The sequence below is a fragment of the Callionymus lyra genome, chromosome 1, assembly GCF_982586985.1.
Source record: "Callionymus lyra chromosome 1, fCalLyr1.hap1.1, whole genome shotgun sequence".
NCBI classification, from domain to species: Eukaryota; Metazoa; Chordata; class Actinopteri; order Syngnathiformes; family Callionymidae; genus Callionymus; species Callionymus lyra.
The window spans coordinates 9488273-9504993 of record NC_141818.1 but is presented as its reverse complement, the minus strand read 5'-3'; the positions used below and the strand labels follow the sequence as shown (position 1 = coordinate 9504993).

General features: G+C 39.2%; 2 protein-coding genes across 2 annotated transcripts; one reads left to right on the top strand and one right to left on the bottom strand.

The window, feature by feature from the left end:
• Positions 1 to 1875: 1875 nt before the first annotated feature.
• On the bottom strand, positions 1876 to 5986 carry tmed7 (transmembrane p24 trafficking protein 7). Its single transcript, XM_087792157.1, has 4 exons — positions 5906 to 5986; positions 5450 to 5616; positions 3383 to 3628; positions 1876 to 3303 (listed from the first exon to the last, which is right to left on the bottom strand). The coding sequence occupies exons 2-4, from the start codon at positions 5606 to 5608 to the stop codon at positions 3067 to 3069; spliced, it is 642 nt and encodes a 213-aa protein (XP_087648283.1). The 5' UTR covers positions 5609 to 5616; positions 5906 to 5986; the 3' UTR covers positions 1876 to 3066.
• A 3921-nt stretch (positions 5987 to 9907) lies between these two features.
• Positions 9908 to 16412, top strand: LOC148087875 (RNA-binding protein MEX3B-like). Its single transcript, XM_087792573.1, has 5 exons — positions 9908 to 10657; positions 11742 to 11983; positions 12078 to 12123; positions 13877 to 14610; positions 15307 to 16412. Exons 1-5 carry the CDS (start codon positions 10066 to 10068, stop codon positions 15724 to 15726), a joined length of 2034 nt encoding a protein of 677 aa, XP_087648699.1. The 5' UTR covers positions 9908 to 10065; the 3' UTR covers positions 15727 to 16412.
• Positions 16413 to 16721: the final 309 nt, after the last annotated feature.

Below are 16721 nucleotides of genomic sequence, written 5' to 3'. Positions count from 1 at the left end.
TTATATAGCACTTTTCCAGACCAGGGTCACAAAGAGCTTTAACAATCAAAACAATATTCAATAAAGTATATACCTTAAAGGGTTTGTATTCTGTAACTAATTCCTACAAGTTATATGACTCAAGAGAGTTACTATAAGATATATTAATATTAAATTGTTGAATCTATATTAAAAAAAAAATCTAATTTCATGCCAGTCGTGCATTTTTTACTTTAGTTTCCCTCACTTTAAAATGCGAGTCACTTCATTTATTGTCGTCTCATTATCTTTTCTTCTTCCGCGTATCTGGGTTCGGGTCGCGGGGGCAGCAGCTCATCCAGCTCTTCCTGGGGGACCCCCGAGTTGTCCCCTCAGACCAGCTGAGATACATAGTAAACCTCGTGGTCTAGTACAAGTAGGAGAACACCTCACCTCATCCTTATTATATAATTGTATGTATTTATTTTAATGTATTCATACTTGTTCCAACTAGTCCATGTTGTACTGTCAACACCACAAAGACTATTATAAAGAGATGTGTTTCTTTTAGTGACATCACAGAGAGCAGACTGCATCAGGAGGTAAGGTCTCAGGCAGGCATGTTTCAGAATGATAAAAAAAATACAAGATTTTTTTTAAAGTTTGGATAGGTTCCTCTAACAATACCGCTCTGGAAACTGTTAAAATATAATTTTCTTTTCATCTAAAATAAGGATGAAGGTTCTATCTATCTCTCTAATGTCAAGTAAATACATTCTTTTATTCCTGTACTGCTATCACAAAAAAAATCCTTTGTGTTCCAAAAACTTTCTGATAGTGATTTTTAAACTCAATGCTATTCTTGCTAGCTTAGGTAGAAACAATACTAGCTTGAGTTATTGTATGTGAAGCATACTCACCCATAACACTTATCTTTATCAGTTTTTTTGTGCAGGCTTTTCCTTGATTTTCTGGAACTCCTGTGTTGTTGTCAGTGATATCTTGACCTTTAAAGTATATATTTTATTGAATATTGTTTTGATTGTTTAAGCGCTTTGTGACCCTGGTCTGGAAAAGCGCTATATAAATACAAATTACTTACTTACTATTTTTTAATGGTCTCATACTAGGCAACAACACTTTAATTACTAGTATCAGATTGAGGACATTTTAAGACCATTTTTCACGGGTTGATAAAGACGAATTGCTCCGTGAATTAAGAAATCTGGATCACAGTAATAACAATAATAATAATCTGGATTTATGCCTGAGGTAGGAATTGTTTTTGCAAGTCATATGTTTTCTATGAAGTGAACACATTTTAAAACATGTACATGGAAATGGTGGTTTGTAGAATGACTCCAATAAAGACATTAATAATCATTCATTTAAACGGTGACTGATTAAAAAAACTGAAGACAGTTATAAGTGCTGCAACACGCAGATGTTTGCAGGTTCAAGATCTAGTTTAAATTCGCTTCGGTTCCAGTTCACTTAAGATACATTGGAATTTTCATTTCCTCCAAAAATTCCAGAAACATATAGTTTGTCTGCACCCCATGACCCGTCTAATGGATCTAAAGGATAGGTTTGTATGGATGTATTCGGTTTTGATATTTGTTCAGGATTATGCAGTAAAAAGTTGTTTTTTTAAACAGAAAAAAAGTATAATTAAATATATATATTGTTTAAATATACAACTTTACTCACTTGTTTTTTTCGAATAATTTCCCAAATATGTATTGGCTGATTACACCAGTTTAACATAACAGCACATAAAATATACTTATATCAAATTACAGTTCTATCATATTTCAAACATGTGAGGCTGCAGCACTTCTGAAGATTGCGTTGTATCACACCCTACAGGTGAAAAGAAGCATGACTGCTGAGCGAAAAAAAAACAATTCAGCTCAGCACTTTATAAAGTTTATTCTTTATTTAAACCCAATAACTTACGGGCAAATTCATCAGAGCATAAATTTAAGTCCAAAAGTCTTCAAGTGCAGAGATCGTCAGTAAAATGCCCACAAAGCACGAGAGTTATCAAATGAATGACAGAACGAGCGAGAAAGATGCAGATAAAGATCTACATTGAAGTTCACGAGTAGAAAAGGATTTTCTCAGATCAAGTGTGTAACGTAAGGCGGCTAATCCTGTCAATCTGAATATAGAGCCTCTTCAGTGAACTGCTGAAACACGTCCAAGAGTTATATTTAGGTGGGATTATCAAATCGTAGCGTGTGAAATAGTGAGACAAGTTTTTCCATTTCTATTTAAACACTATCGAATAGTGAGAACTGACTCCTCGTGTTAGTCGACAGAAAATAAATCAAACTTTAGTACTAATGCTTCTTAACCAGACCCTTCTAGGTCTATAGGTTTGGTTAACCGAGAACTTTTAACTAGCAGGACGATACACTCAGGAAGTATGTTGTATGTATGTAACAATCATTTTTAACAGCTGCTAATTAAATAAATACGCTCACAGACAGGCGGATATGGAACCTCGTCATAATCCAGTGAGTGAAAAGCTTCCAAAAACAAGATGTTTTCTCTTCTCTCTGGTCAGATAATTGCTTTTAAAGACGTCATTTTCAGGATCTTAACACCAAATTAAAAATGGTTTCACACAAGTTTACATTCCTCAGGTAATTTAGATGATAAAACATGTTCATACACAGCAGATATTGAAATAGAAATTAATGTTAGATACACATATTTTATCACCGAAATAAGCTTGGCCACCTTTTTTGTTTTATTACAAACTCTGACCAGGAAACACGTGTGAAATATGAATGAGAACCTCAGTAAAACAGGAATACTACAAATAAAAACAATCTCATACATGATGTTTGCAAAACAAAAAAAACACACGACCAGCTGCATGGACAGACGAGACGATTAGCAACACAATAAAGCCTTTCTGCAAGTCTGCACCGTTGAAAAACCCTTCAAGACTACGTTTCCTCTGTGCTCTTGACTCGTGTGTGTATAACGTGGTTTAGGACAACAGAGTTGAATACGTTCTCAACCCTGTTGTTCTAAACTTCTCTACACAGACCAGCCAGAGCAAGGACTAAGATATCGATGAACCCGCGCCGGAGGTTATGATCCGACACGTGTCGTCGTCGTCTTCTTGTCGGAGAAGAAGCTCCTCAAGAGGATCACCTGACTGATGCTCACCACCAGCAGGATGATGGCTTCGCCGATAGACCAGAATGCAACACGGGTGTTGAGGTCTTCCGCTCGACTGCGCCCTTGAGCCTCGCGGAGACGGAAGTGTGTCTGGTAATCGATGACTGATTTAAGGGCCTCGTGGATTGACACACAGGCGGATTCCATCTGAGAAATACACAGAAGTGCCACGGTTACATTTTGAAATAAACGTCAAGTACATAATATCAAGTATAGAAACACACACCTGGGTCAGGGCCGTTACCCGGTTTTCATTGGGGAAGAGTGGGGGGTCGTCCCCGACCTGGAAGTCAAAGTAAACCGTCTTGTGCGTGAAGGTCGAGAATTCGTTGCTGAAGCAGAACTTGAAGGTTCCATTCTTGGCGGCGGTGAAGGTGAAGCTGTCGTATTGCTTCTTCATCTCCTTGTAGAGAGTCACACCGTCCGGGTCCTCCAGACGACAGTCCACGTCATAATGGCCGCCGGTCACCACCTGTGATGTGAATACAAAGAACGTCGTCAGTCACGCCTCAAAGCGACAGTGAAGAATGACGATTCAATTTTTTTTTAACAAGAAGCCACGAGACAATCCTGTTGCAAATGCCTGCTTTAAGACAAGAGGAACCGGTTTTTAAAAGTATTTACAGGACAAACTACTCATCACAGGTACTTGCATTTTCAGGTATGAAGACACTGTACAGGTGACATTTCAGATACTGTCAACACTATATAAAGATCAAATTATCAAAATGTCCATTTATTCATCAAATAACTTCGGGTCTCTTCACTTTTAGTCTTTCAGTTTATATATTTTCCTCTTTGAAATGTGAAAAAAAAAATCATTAATTCAATAATAACAGTATATAGAAAATAGAAAATAACTTGTCTTGAATGCAAATATACTTATCTGAAATCAATAGTGAAAGTGAAACTACTATGACAAAAATATATCTACCTGTATTCAAATTAGTAACAAAAGACTTGCTTTAAACATGCACTTTATTTGGTGTTAAAGGGAGGAATATAATTTAGCAACGTTTATTAGAAAAAATACAATGAACTTGTGATCTGTAGGACTTTTTTGGCAAATCCAGCGTTGTGATTGGTCAAAAGTTGCTGTCAAAACCGTAAATTAATTACTATTTATAGCACAACATGAATTTCTTCACTAGAGTTCTTTCATGAAGATGGACGAGGGGATCTTTCCGCGGATGATGAAACTATAAACAACCTACAAATAATTCTTATATCAATCCTAAAGTCTAGACTTTCTAGTATTTACAGGCTTCCTGTGGCTTAAGGCAAATTCGAAATTAGACTTTTTAAATACCATTTGAAATTAAATCCAAGACCAACTCATCAATCAACCAAAATTGTCAAATAATTAAAAAACATTACACACATTTGTTTAAAAAGATAAAATATCCTGCACAAATTCAATTCTAATTTCCCGTGTTGCTCAAAGCAAACGGCTCTTTCCAAAGTTGCATCATGAACCCTGGTGATGTAGAAACTAGTGTTAGTTTTACTACTGTGGATTATTCTTTGAAAATAGATCAAATGTTACCAGACATTTTAGGATTTGAAAACAACACTAAATCTTTTTTTTGGAAAACATATTTAAACTTCAATGAAGGCTTTATTTTAGATAAATTGTTTTTTGTATTTAATGATTTTTAAACGAAGAAAGTTACTGTAAAAAAAAAATCACACCGAGAAGGGGATAAAAACAAGAGGCATTTTTCCCAGTTTTCCAAAGATTATAAATATAAAATAGTTTTTTTTTTTAATTTGATTACAAGAGGGATATCTACAGTAAATCGATTTTACTACTGTGGATTATTCTTTGAAAATAGATTTAATGTTACCAGACATTTTAGGACTTGAAAACAACACAAAATCTTTTTTTTGACAACATTTTTGAAAATATATTTAAACTTCAATTAAGGCTTTATTCTATACAAATAGTTTTTTGGGATTTAATGATTTTTAAACGAAGAAAGTTACTTTAAAAAAAAAAAATAGATTTTATGACATGAATTACATCGAGAAGGGGATAAAACAAGAGGCTTTTTTCCCAGTTTTACAAAGATTATAAATACAAAATAGTTTGTTTAGTTTGATTACAAGAGGGATGTCTACAGTAAATGCAAAATCGATACAATAACGACTAGTTGTCAATTGAAATATTGTTATAGCTGAATATATTAAACTAAAGCACTTGTGGTGCTATGTGAACGGCAACAAGACAAATACGATCATCAGATAGGATTATTTTGTTTGCTTAAATAAAAGTAAATACTAGAACCAGTACCTGGAATTCAAGAGTACACTTGGTTCCGGTGATGATGTCCTCGTAGAAACACTGCTTAGCGTTGTCTGGCAGCTCGAACGTTAGCTCCGAGCCCAGCACACACACACACAGCAGCTGGGCTAGCACGACCTGCAGCATCAGCCGGAAGGTTCCGTCCATCCTGACCACTGAGAAGAACCCAGGAGTGAACATTGACACATTATTTCACGATATATATATATATATATATATTTATAAAAATAAAGAAGAGACAAAGCTAACCCGGACATTGATTAGCATCGAAGCTAACGAGGGCGACAACCGGTATTTCTGGGATGAAGGAAAAAATCTAAAACTTGTTTGATTCCATTTTCTTGTGATATAGTGTGTGTTTGTTGGTTGTGTTACCAGGTCTAAATAAAATGTTACATATATCGTTCGTTATTGTTTATATCGGAATTAGAATTTGCTACTCACCTCAGAGCTAACCCGGATGCGACTAATACTAAAATACGTAGACAAAACGTAAAACGTGATTGGTCGTCAGTTCAAGAGGATACGCCCCTTTCGTCTTTTCATTGGACATGACCTGAGAAGAGGATGGTCACGTGGTTGTATATGATACCATCTGTTCTAAGGTTCTTTCTCAAACGCAGGTGCTTTTACGAGACATCTTAGTTCAAAATAATATATTTAGTTATGGTTTTGACTGGTTTTATGCCGCAGGACTTAATTCTCCTCACTTTTACAATTATTTTGTATAATCCTGTAATTGCATTTTTGTTGGAACTTTTCATACATTTTATAATAATTAAATAAAAATCGAAACACATCCACAGTTACTGTACATTACTTGAGCTCCAAGGAGGAGTCAAACTGTAACGTATCAAATGAAAAAAAGGCTACATCTCTTATATCTCTTGGATGGTTGGTTAATAGATTTCACATATTATACAATTATATTTTGAATCCTCATATTGGCCAATCAGTGGCTATTTGGACTCAAACCTTTACAGCCAATTGCATGAATCCTTTTTTTTTTTTTTTTTTTTTTATATTATTGGGGTTATTTTTGTATTTATTTCCAATTCATTTTTTTTTACCCCCTAAAGTGGCCTTCCTGTGTCATCAATAATTATTTTTCTTTCACGAATACTTAACAAAATACTTAATAAAAAAACAATTTCCTGAAGGAGACCTCCTGAGGGATCAATAAATTTTTACCTTACCTTACTTTACCTTAAATGTTATCCGCTGCGAGTTGTGGGGTTGCTGGTCCATCACAAGATCTGTACAGAGAATCTCTCACACGTCCTCAGATGACAATTTAAAATAAAAACAACCCATGTTGTCTATGGCGCTTTGAAAGGAAACTGTGACAGTTAACATTTTAACCTTAAACCTTGTGCCATTACTACAAATTAAAATGTAATAATAAGGATTTTTTGCCATGTATTGATTATATTATATGAACTGAGGTTGATGAGTCTAAAAAAAGAATAATGTTGATGGTTATTAAACTAAATTAAACCAGTATATGATATATAAGGGAGCATATAAGACCTGCGCTGCTGAACTAGCTGAGCCACTCCAGCATGTCTTCAACCTCAGTCTACGGCTGGGGAAAGTACCAACTCTGTGGAAGACTTCCTGTATCGTTCCAGTCCCTAAAAAGATCCGACCAAGTGTGATGAACGATTACAGTCCGGTGGCACTGACTTCGCAGCTGATGAAGACACTGGAGCGGCTGGTCCTCAAACATCTCAGGCCACAAGTCCAGCACGCGCAAGACCCTCTGCAGTTTGCCTACCAGCCAGCAGTTGGTGTGGAAGATGCCATCCTTCACCTCCTGCATCAGACCTACTCCCACTTGGATAAAGGAAGCGGTTCAGTGAGAATCCTGTTCCTGGACTTTTCTAGTGCCTTCAACACTATCCAACCCACTCTGCTCCAGGACAAACTGACTATGATGCATGTGGACCCTGGTTTGGTCTCCTGGATTACGGACTATCTTACTGATCGACCACAGTATGTCAGGCTGAAGGATATCAAGTCTGACACTGTGGTGTGCAGTACAGGAGCACCTCAGGGGACAGTACTGGCCCCTCTCCTCTTCACCATCTACACTTCAGACTTCTGCTACAACTCAGAGCTGAGTCTCGTCCAGAAGTATGCTGACGACACTGCCATTGTTGGATGCATCAGGGACAACAGCGAAGACGAGTATAGGAGTCTGATAAGTGACTTTGTGGACTGGAGTGAGAGGAACCACTTGCAGCTGAACACCTCAAAGACCAAGGAGCTGGTCTTGGACTTCGGGAGGTCCAGGACAATGCCACGTCCAGTGTCCATCAGAGGCTGCGAGGTGGAGATAGTGGACAACTATAAGTACCTTGGTGTGTGGCGGGACAGTAAACTGGACTGGTCCTGCAATACAGACCATGTATATAAGAAAGTTCAGAGTAGACTGTACTTTCTGAGGAGGCTTCGATCATTTAACATCTGCAAGAAGCTCCTCTGCATGTTCTACCAGTCTGTGGTGGCCAGTGTCATGTTCTATGCTGTGGTGTGTTGGGGTGGAAATGTTTCCAAGAGGAGTGTCAACAGGTTGGACAGGTTGATCAGGAGGGCTGGCTCTGTGGTTGGAATGAAGCTGGACTCACTGGTGACAGTTGCAGCACTGTCAACAGTGAGCAGAGAAGCAGAATGAGTGCACGAATGCTCCTACCGAGGTGCAAAACAAATAGACTCAGGGACTCATTCATTCCTCGGGCTATTAAGTTGTACAATTCTGAGTTCAGGGGCACTAGTGGAGTGAGAGTATCTGGATGTTCTGTTCTATGTTAGTCTTTGTATCCTTTGTCTTTGTTGTTTTTCTTTGACTCTATGTTCTTTATCTTTATCTTTATACTTAGATTGTGTCATCTTGTTCTTCCGCTTATGTTCTTTTCTTATTTTATTTTTTATGTATTATTTTTTATTGTTTATGAAAAATTGCTGGCTACTGGAAAAAAACAATTTCCCGAAGGAGACCTCCTGAGGGATCAATAAAGTTTTACCTTACCTTACCTTACCTTATAAGTTAGAAGAAAATTATAATGTAGTATTTATGTATATATTATGTATTTATGTATTTCTGCTTAACATATATGCATACATACTATACTTTATCATACTATATTGTATTATATAGCTAAGATATAAGATTTATAGCTATGAGGGGAAACATATTATGTATTTATATAATTTGATCTATGTTCTTTATCTTTATACTTAGATTGCATCATCTTGTTCTTTCTCTTTGTTCTTGTTCTTATTTTATTTTGATTATTTTTTATGAAAAATTGCTTTATTTGCTGTTGATGATTTGGAGAAAAAAAACAATTTTAGTTTAGTTTAGTATCAATAAAGTTCTACCTTACCTTACCTTACCTTAATTATATTTCTAGAAATGTGTGTCAATTTTCTACAAACTGAAGAACTTTTTTTAAAGCTCTGGGACATTTTTAAAAACGTATTTTTACTTCTTCTTTCTCTTTTTTTTTTAACTACAGTGTTTGTTATATTTTGGAAATGGTCATACGATGTGTTTTTATCATTGTAACTTGCTATAAATAAATTCCTTTTTTTTATTTAATCATCCATATCATGGTCATTTATTGTGCTGTTTCATATAAGGTAAAGGTAAGGTAAAACTTTATTGATCCTATATAGTCCCATCCAAGATATTAAAAAAAATATATAAGTAAGTAAGTAGTTTTTATTTGTATAGCGCTTTTCCAGACCAGGGTCACAAAGCGCTTAAACAATCAAAACAATATTCTATAAAGTATATACTTTAAAGGTCAAGATGATACTGAGAACAACACAGGAGTTCCAGAAAATCAAGACAAAGCCTGAACAAATAAAAACGTCTTAAGATGTTTCTTGAAGGAGTCAATAGACTCCATCAAGCGCAAAGAATGTATGTATGTATAAATCTATATCTATATGTATTTATATGGCTATCTGCTTAATATATATGCATACATATTAGACTTTATCATATATATCATATCTATATTGTATTATATAAATAATAATAGACGAGATATAACATCTATTGCTATGAGTGGAAATATATAATGTATTTATATAAATATATTTGTGTTGTCAATTTGCTACAAACTGAAGAAAAGACTAAAAGCGGTACGAAATTAAAAAAAACATATTTTACTTATTCTTTCTCTTTTTTGATTCGTTTTCATTGTTTGTTGCTTTATTTCTTTAATGTATTTTTTTCATTGTAACTTGCTATAAATATATTTTTTTAATAGTCCAAACCATGGTCATTTATTGATCAATGTGCTGTTTGATATAGTCATATCCAAGATATTAACAAAAATATATAATATAATCATTTATGATGTCATGCCACTTCAAACCTAATCTCGCAAAGTGTCGCGGGAACAGGTCGGGCGTGATTTGGCTGTGGGGAGGGTTCTATGGGGAGCAGGCGAGACAAAACAAAAGGCACACATTTCAAGAGGCGCTGGTCGCTTTGAGATTGTTTTTTTTTACTACATTGAATATTTTATTATTATTTTTTCTATTATCCTTCTATTTAACAGACCCGCGATAGACGTTTTTTTGCAACCATGCCTAGTAGCACGTCTTTGCTGGAGGCCGACGAGGGAGAGTCCGAAGTCCCAGCGCCGCTAGTGCACGCTTTCGCCGGTATGGGCCTCGAAGAGCACATCGGAACCCAGAGCCAGACGACCATCATCGAACCAACCGACGAGAGCCTCGCATTCCACCGCCACCGAACGGCGACCCAGTTCAGCATCCTCGGTACGGTTTTAGACCTGAAGCCCCTGCCGAGACACCGGCGGTCCTCGGGGGACGAAGCCATGATGACTGCGGCCGAAGACGATGATCCAGATGTGGCGGTAGTAGCCTCCTCCTCCTCCGGCTGCACAGGTAGCAGTAGTTCGCTGCTACTAGCGCAGGCCCACCGCCACCAGAACCACCCGCCCGGGATGGAGCAGCTGGAGACGGTGCTGCTGTACAACGGGGGGGACGAGCTGCTGGATGACGGCAGCATGGCACCGGCGGGCGGCTTGGCGATGCTTCCTCACGGCGTCTTCGAGACGGAATCCGCGCTCATGGCTCGGAGGAAAAGTGTCAACACGACCGAGTGTGTGGCGGTGCCGAGCTCCGAGCATGTCGCCGAGATTGTGGGCAGACAAGGTTGGTGTTAGCTTTAGCTTCTTTTTTTCTTTCTGTTGCCATGTTTATGGGGGCGATGATGCCATAACCACGAGGTGAAGGGGAATAAAGAAGTGTTTTTAAAATCATTTTAGTCCCGAATGTTCAGTTTAAGACTCGTAAAGGGGCGAAAATAAAAACTTTATGAAGCTGCCTTTATTGTCAACCACTAGCTCGACAAACAAAGAACTGAGACACCCTTTGTTTTTTTAATCGAAAATGGCTTATATCCTCAAAAATAACAAACTAACAATATGGATGTAGCTTTTTATTATTAGCAAAATAGCTAATGCTAAGTTTTTAAACATATAGCTACATAGCTTAGCACGAATGCTAAGCTATTTTAGACATATAGCTACATAGCTTAGCACCGATGCTAAGCTATGTAGACATTTAGCTAAATAGCTTAGCATTCGCGCTAAGTGGGTCAACGGCTCCCAACTTAAGTTTGCATCTCAAGTCTATTGTGGAGCAAAAAAAAAAAAAGCTCATGTGACTACTTACTTAAAAAAACTAAAGCCACGTTCGTGCTGTTTTTTGGTGTAACTTGTGTCCAAGTCCAAGAGTCTATACGTCTTTTTTTTTAGTGAGAAAACGAAGCGTCTTTGTCTTGAAGGAGCATGAAAAATGGTCACCATTGCTTCTGCCACATCAGCTTTGATGGATGGTGCCCCCAGAAGAAAGGGCTACCATGTGCTGGATTAGCAACATGGCCTTCTCTGTTAGTGCTTTATTAGCAGGGTTACACATGTGAATAGAAGATTCTTTGAAAGTTGTGTTACAGACCAGCTGGGGTAATGGGGGGGGGGGAGGTGGACTCAGTGTTAACGACAACAACAGGAAATGGCTGGTACTAGTGTTGGGTCTCAACCTCAGCTGACACCAATATGATCCCTCGGATGATCCACTTGAATGTGTCTGTTTAATTGGGGAAAATAAGGATTTAAATAAATGCTAAAAAATATTTTTCAAATGTTTGATGGATTAAAAGTTTCAATGTGGAATATTTAAGTAACCACCCCTCACCCCCCCATTTCCTGTTCCCTGTTTTTCTTTCCTTGGACAGGCTGTAAGATTAAGGCGCTTCGAGCCAAAACCAACACCTACATCAAGACTCCAGTCAGGGGAGAGCAGCCGGTCTTTGTCGTCACGGGCCGCAAGGAAGACGTGGCCATGGCCAAGAGGGAGATCCTCTCGGCCGCCGAACACTTCTCCCTCATCAGAGCCTCTCGGAACAAAGCCGGCGGGTCTCTGGCCACCGTCGCCAGTCCGGGGATCCCCACGCTACCGGGTCAGACGACCATCCAGGTGAGATCAACCGCTGCTTTATAAAGTGCACGCTAAGAGTATAATGTGCGCTTTTAATGGAATTAAATTAATTTGTGTGTTTTAATTCCTCCAGGTGCGGGTTCCCTATCGTGTTGTGGGTCTGGTTGTTGGTCCCAAAGGTGAGTTCTTTGACCTCTTCGTACATATTATTGTGCTATCTATTATTGATATGATCTACGAGATGATACACATTTACTCTTCTCACATTGCGGAACGTTGGTTGGCCGGAAATATTAACCATACAGACATTATATTATGACATAAAATACACATATTTAAAATAATAAAACAAACGATAATGAATTTTAAAGCGATTTATGTATAAACGACCATAACTGTTACAACATAAATGATTATTTGTACTGTATTCTATTGGAGAAATTTAGGTTGTCACTTTAGTTCATAAAAAGATTACATAGATAAACATTATATTAAGAAATAAAGTACACATTAATGTATTAACAACAATAACTGTTACAACAAACGTTTATTCGTACTGTATTCTTTTGGAGAATTTTAGGTTGTCGCATCCGTTCATAAAAATATTACATCGATAAACATTCTATTAAGAAATAAAGTACCCATTAATAATAAGAAAGCGAATGATAATGAAAAGCAAGATGGTGAACACTAACTGTTACTACAATAACTAACTGCATAACTGATTTCTTTACGTTTCGTACTAAATCCTCTCGTGTAAACGGTTTGCAGCAAATGGTATTTTAGCGTCGCTAAGTGCTGGTTATCAATATTAATACCCTCCCTTTGAATGGTTTGCTCTCCCAGAGTCATTAACCTCTTGCACTGTTGACATTACCACCATGGTGTCAGAGGACCCTGGGGTTGATTTGTAAATTGCACCACATCACTTCTCAGCCATGTGCCATTTAGACGGAAGAGGCCAATGTTGAATCAGGAGAAATTATCAGTTGCGTGCTGTTGAATCTGAGGATTTATGTCAACCATTTATATATATATTTACAGGAAGTAGTTTTTGGCAAAAGTCATTAGATGTGTACAGTTGGCTAATATGATTATCTATCCACACTTGAGTTGGTACTATTTAAATCTATTTGCATTGTTTATTTTTTACTTCCTACCACTTTGTTTTTATTGATATTTGCGTAATGTTGTGATGTGACAACAAAGGCATGCGGGTTGTGACCTATTAGGTCAGATAAATAAGTAATTAAGTTAGTGATAGTTATTTGTAAAGAATCTTTCTAGACCAGGGTCACAAAGCTCTAAAACAATCAAAACAATACACAGTTCAAATAGATACTTTAAAAGGCCAAGACGCATAAGACAAACAAAGGAGTCTCAGAAAATTAAAATAAAGTATTTTTCCTAAAAGGCAAATGGTCATGGAAGGTAAAGATAATATACATTTTTAAACTTTGGAAAAAAAAATGTATAGAACAAAACATTGTCACTCACAAACGACAATATGCACATTGGAAAATATTCCCTGTTTTTTTTCCCTTTGGAAATGTAAACAACCAAACTAAACTCTACAAATAGTTGACAAAGTAGGTCAAAAGGCTGTGCAACTTAAGACACATGGTAAACAACAACAACCGGAATAAATGTATTCAACTGTGCAAATGACAGGAGTTATTCCCCAAAACGCCAGTATTTATATATATATATATATATATATGCGCATACACAGTTTTCTGTTTCTTCAAAGGGTCATACCAAACTGGTAGTTACACTTCTGGGTACTCTGTGTCCTTGGTATAGCTCGAGGTATCAAGACAGTTGATGACCCCGGCGTTAAGGAACTGTGAATGCTAGAAAACTAAAATGCTTCATGTGATAACCTTTAATAGATGTTAGGGTCTCTAAAGTGTCTCCTCGTCGTCATTCCAGGTGCAACGATCAAGCGAATCCAGCAGCAGACCCACACCTACATCGTCACCCCGAGTCGTGACAAAGAGCCGGTGTTCGAAGTCACCGGGATGCCAGAGAATGTAGACCGGGCCCGGGAGGAGATCGAGGCCCACATCGCCCTCCGCACCGGGACCTGCGGCGGGATCGAGGCCCCCGGCGTGGACAACAACGATTTCCAGTTCAACGGGACGGACGTCAGCTTCGAGAACTCCGCGGCGGCGGCCGGACTGGGCGAGCAGGGTTGGATCCAGGCGGGCGCGTCGACTCTGACCGGCGCCGGCCTGCTGCCCGTGAGCCTCAACGGTACTCAGAGAATCAATAGCAATATCAACGCCGGGGTCCGCATGTCTTCCACCTACCGCAACGACAGCTCCAGCTCCCTGGGCAGCGGCTCCAGCTCCACCGACTCCTTCTACGGCAACGGAAACCAGCTGGCCGACTTCAGCCCCACCGGCCCCTTCAACGCCAACTCCAATAACAACAACAACAACAACGCGGGCAACACGAGCTTCTGGTTCGGAGACAGTCTGCCCCCGCTGGGATCCGAAGAGCTGACCGGCCTGGCAGGAGGAGGAGGCGGCGGCTCCTCCTCTGGGTTCGACCCGTTGACCATCTCCACTGCCCCGGCATCACACTCGGCTGCATTGCCTCCCATCTGGAGCCCCTACGTGGACCACCAAACCGTTCAGGGCTTCGATGCTCCTCCGTCTCAGGTGGGTGTAACTTCACTATTAAGACTCTTAAGAGAGTGAAGGTACGATGACTAGAAAAGCACTGAGGCGGCACATACATCTGCCAAGGAGCTCCGGTCACATTACATGTACATATGGAAATTGTGACACAAGTTTTTAAGTGTTTCAATGTTAAAAATATATTTTTTGTACGTAACGTGGTAGTACTAGTTGTAGTACTGGAGACCTCCAGTTGTGTTATCTTTTTTTGTCGCGTCAATATTTTTCTGAAGATGATATTTAATAATAAAAACAACCTTTTTTTTTTAAGGAAGTATTTTTGAGTTTTTTAAAGCATTTGATTTTTTATATACTTGAATTAAAAATGTATTTATTGACAGATGGACCAATTTTTATTTATTTAAATGTTGCCCCTTTTATACCAACATTTAAATATTGAAATCAACGATACAATTATAAAAATATTGATTTGTACATTTTATTTTTGGAGTTGTACTATCAAACTGTAAAAATAATTTGAGACTATTAAAATGTTAATTAAGTTAATTAAATACAGGAATTATTGAATTCAAATATAAAAAAAATCCACCATTTAATACTGCGATTTTTGATTCGAGTTAATTTTGCTAGGAAATAACGACTGTTATATTATAATCCCTCCCCCCATAAAGATGTTGTCTTCCGATCCTTAAAATAATTGACTTGTCGTGTCCACAGACGAGCCAGCCGGGGACCCCCCGACTGTCCCCGACCTTCTCCGGGACCGAAGCCCTGGAGCATCCTCAGGCCCAGCATGTGCAGCGAGGAGGGACCTTTGGCTCGGCGGGCGCCCACGCCAACCAGCGGCTGCCCTCCTACTGCTCGGCCTTCTCCACCTCCAGCGAGAGCACGGCGTCCTCCTCCTCCCCTCCCGAGTCCTCCCTCTCGTACCGCCTGGGGCTCGGGTCGGCGGCGGCGCCGCGAGCCCAAGAGATCTGCATCCACTGCATGGAGAACCAGGTGATCGCGGCCCTGGTGCCCTGCGGCCATAACCTCTTCTGTCTCGATTGTGCCACTCAAATATGCCAGAGTGCTGAGGCCATGTGCCCCGTGTGCCTGTCCCCGGTCACGCAGGCCATCCAGCTCCGCAACATGTGACTCCCATCCCGACCCCCCCCCCACCCCACCACGGACCACTGACGAGGGATCGGCCTTCCCCAAAAATTCAAAAATTGTGCAGGGAAATTACAAATGGTCCCCCGACTCAGCCCCGGTCCGACGGATGAGGAAGATGTATTTTAAAGGTCATGGTCTCGGGCGTCGACACACCCGCTCATGTGCCTGTCGATTGTGAAGTCTTCTTTTCGATTGGTCGACGGTTCCCGACGGATCCGTTCGACGGGAGGGTCAGAAACCCTCTATGTAGCAGTGGGTGGGATCTCGCTCTATCTTTTTAGACTCTTTAATTTCACCCACCTCCGACATCATCTCTGTTCGCCCACCTATACTCGTCTCCTCGCCCTCATCTTTTTTTTTTTTCTTTTCGCCTTAAACATCTCTAACATACTTTTTCTTCTCGTCCAGTGCTGAAGTAGTAGCCCCGCCTCCTTTTTTTTTAGTTTTTTATTTTGCTCAAGGCACGAGCGAGCCAGTAAAGTGAGCATGTTTACACGTGAGACCCCCTCCCCCCCGACCCCCCACACTAAACTGTACATATGTTCTCATACTAATCGTATACTATTTAGTGGATGGATTTACAGTATATTGTACACGCGCTTCACTATATCTCGCTCAATGTTCCTGAGAGTCGATCAAAGGCGATTAGCTTTACGCTTTAAATAAAACCGCTGCCATGGCTGCGATATTTCTCTTTTTTTTTTAAGCCTTTTTTTGCTAAGATTTATTTTTTGCTATTTTTTTACAGAAAGGATTATTTGTGACTTGGAAACAATGGAGCGCGGCAAAGATTGTAACTTTCTATATATCGAAGATCTTAAAAAAAAACCCACAGCCCAGCACCAGCCTTAATAACCACCTTTACGATGCTTTCTACCGTTTCTAAAGTGACACAAGTTTTTCTTTTTTTTTTAAATACGAAACGGCACAACATGGATGTTACATGACGGCGTTACAACACGACTTCAAAGCCGTTT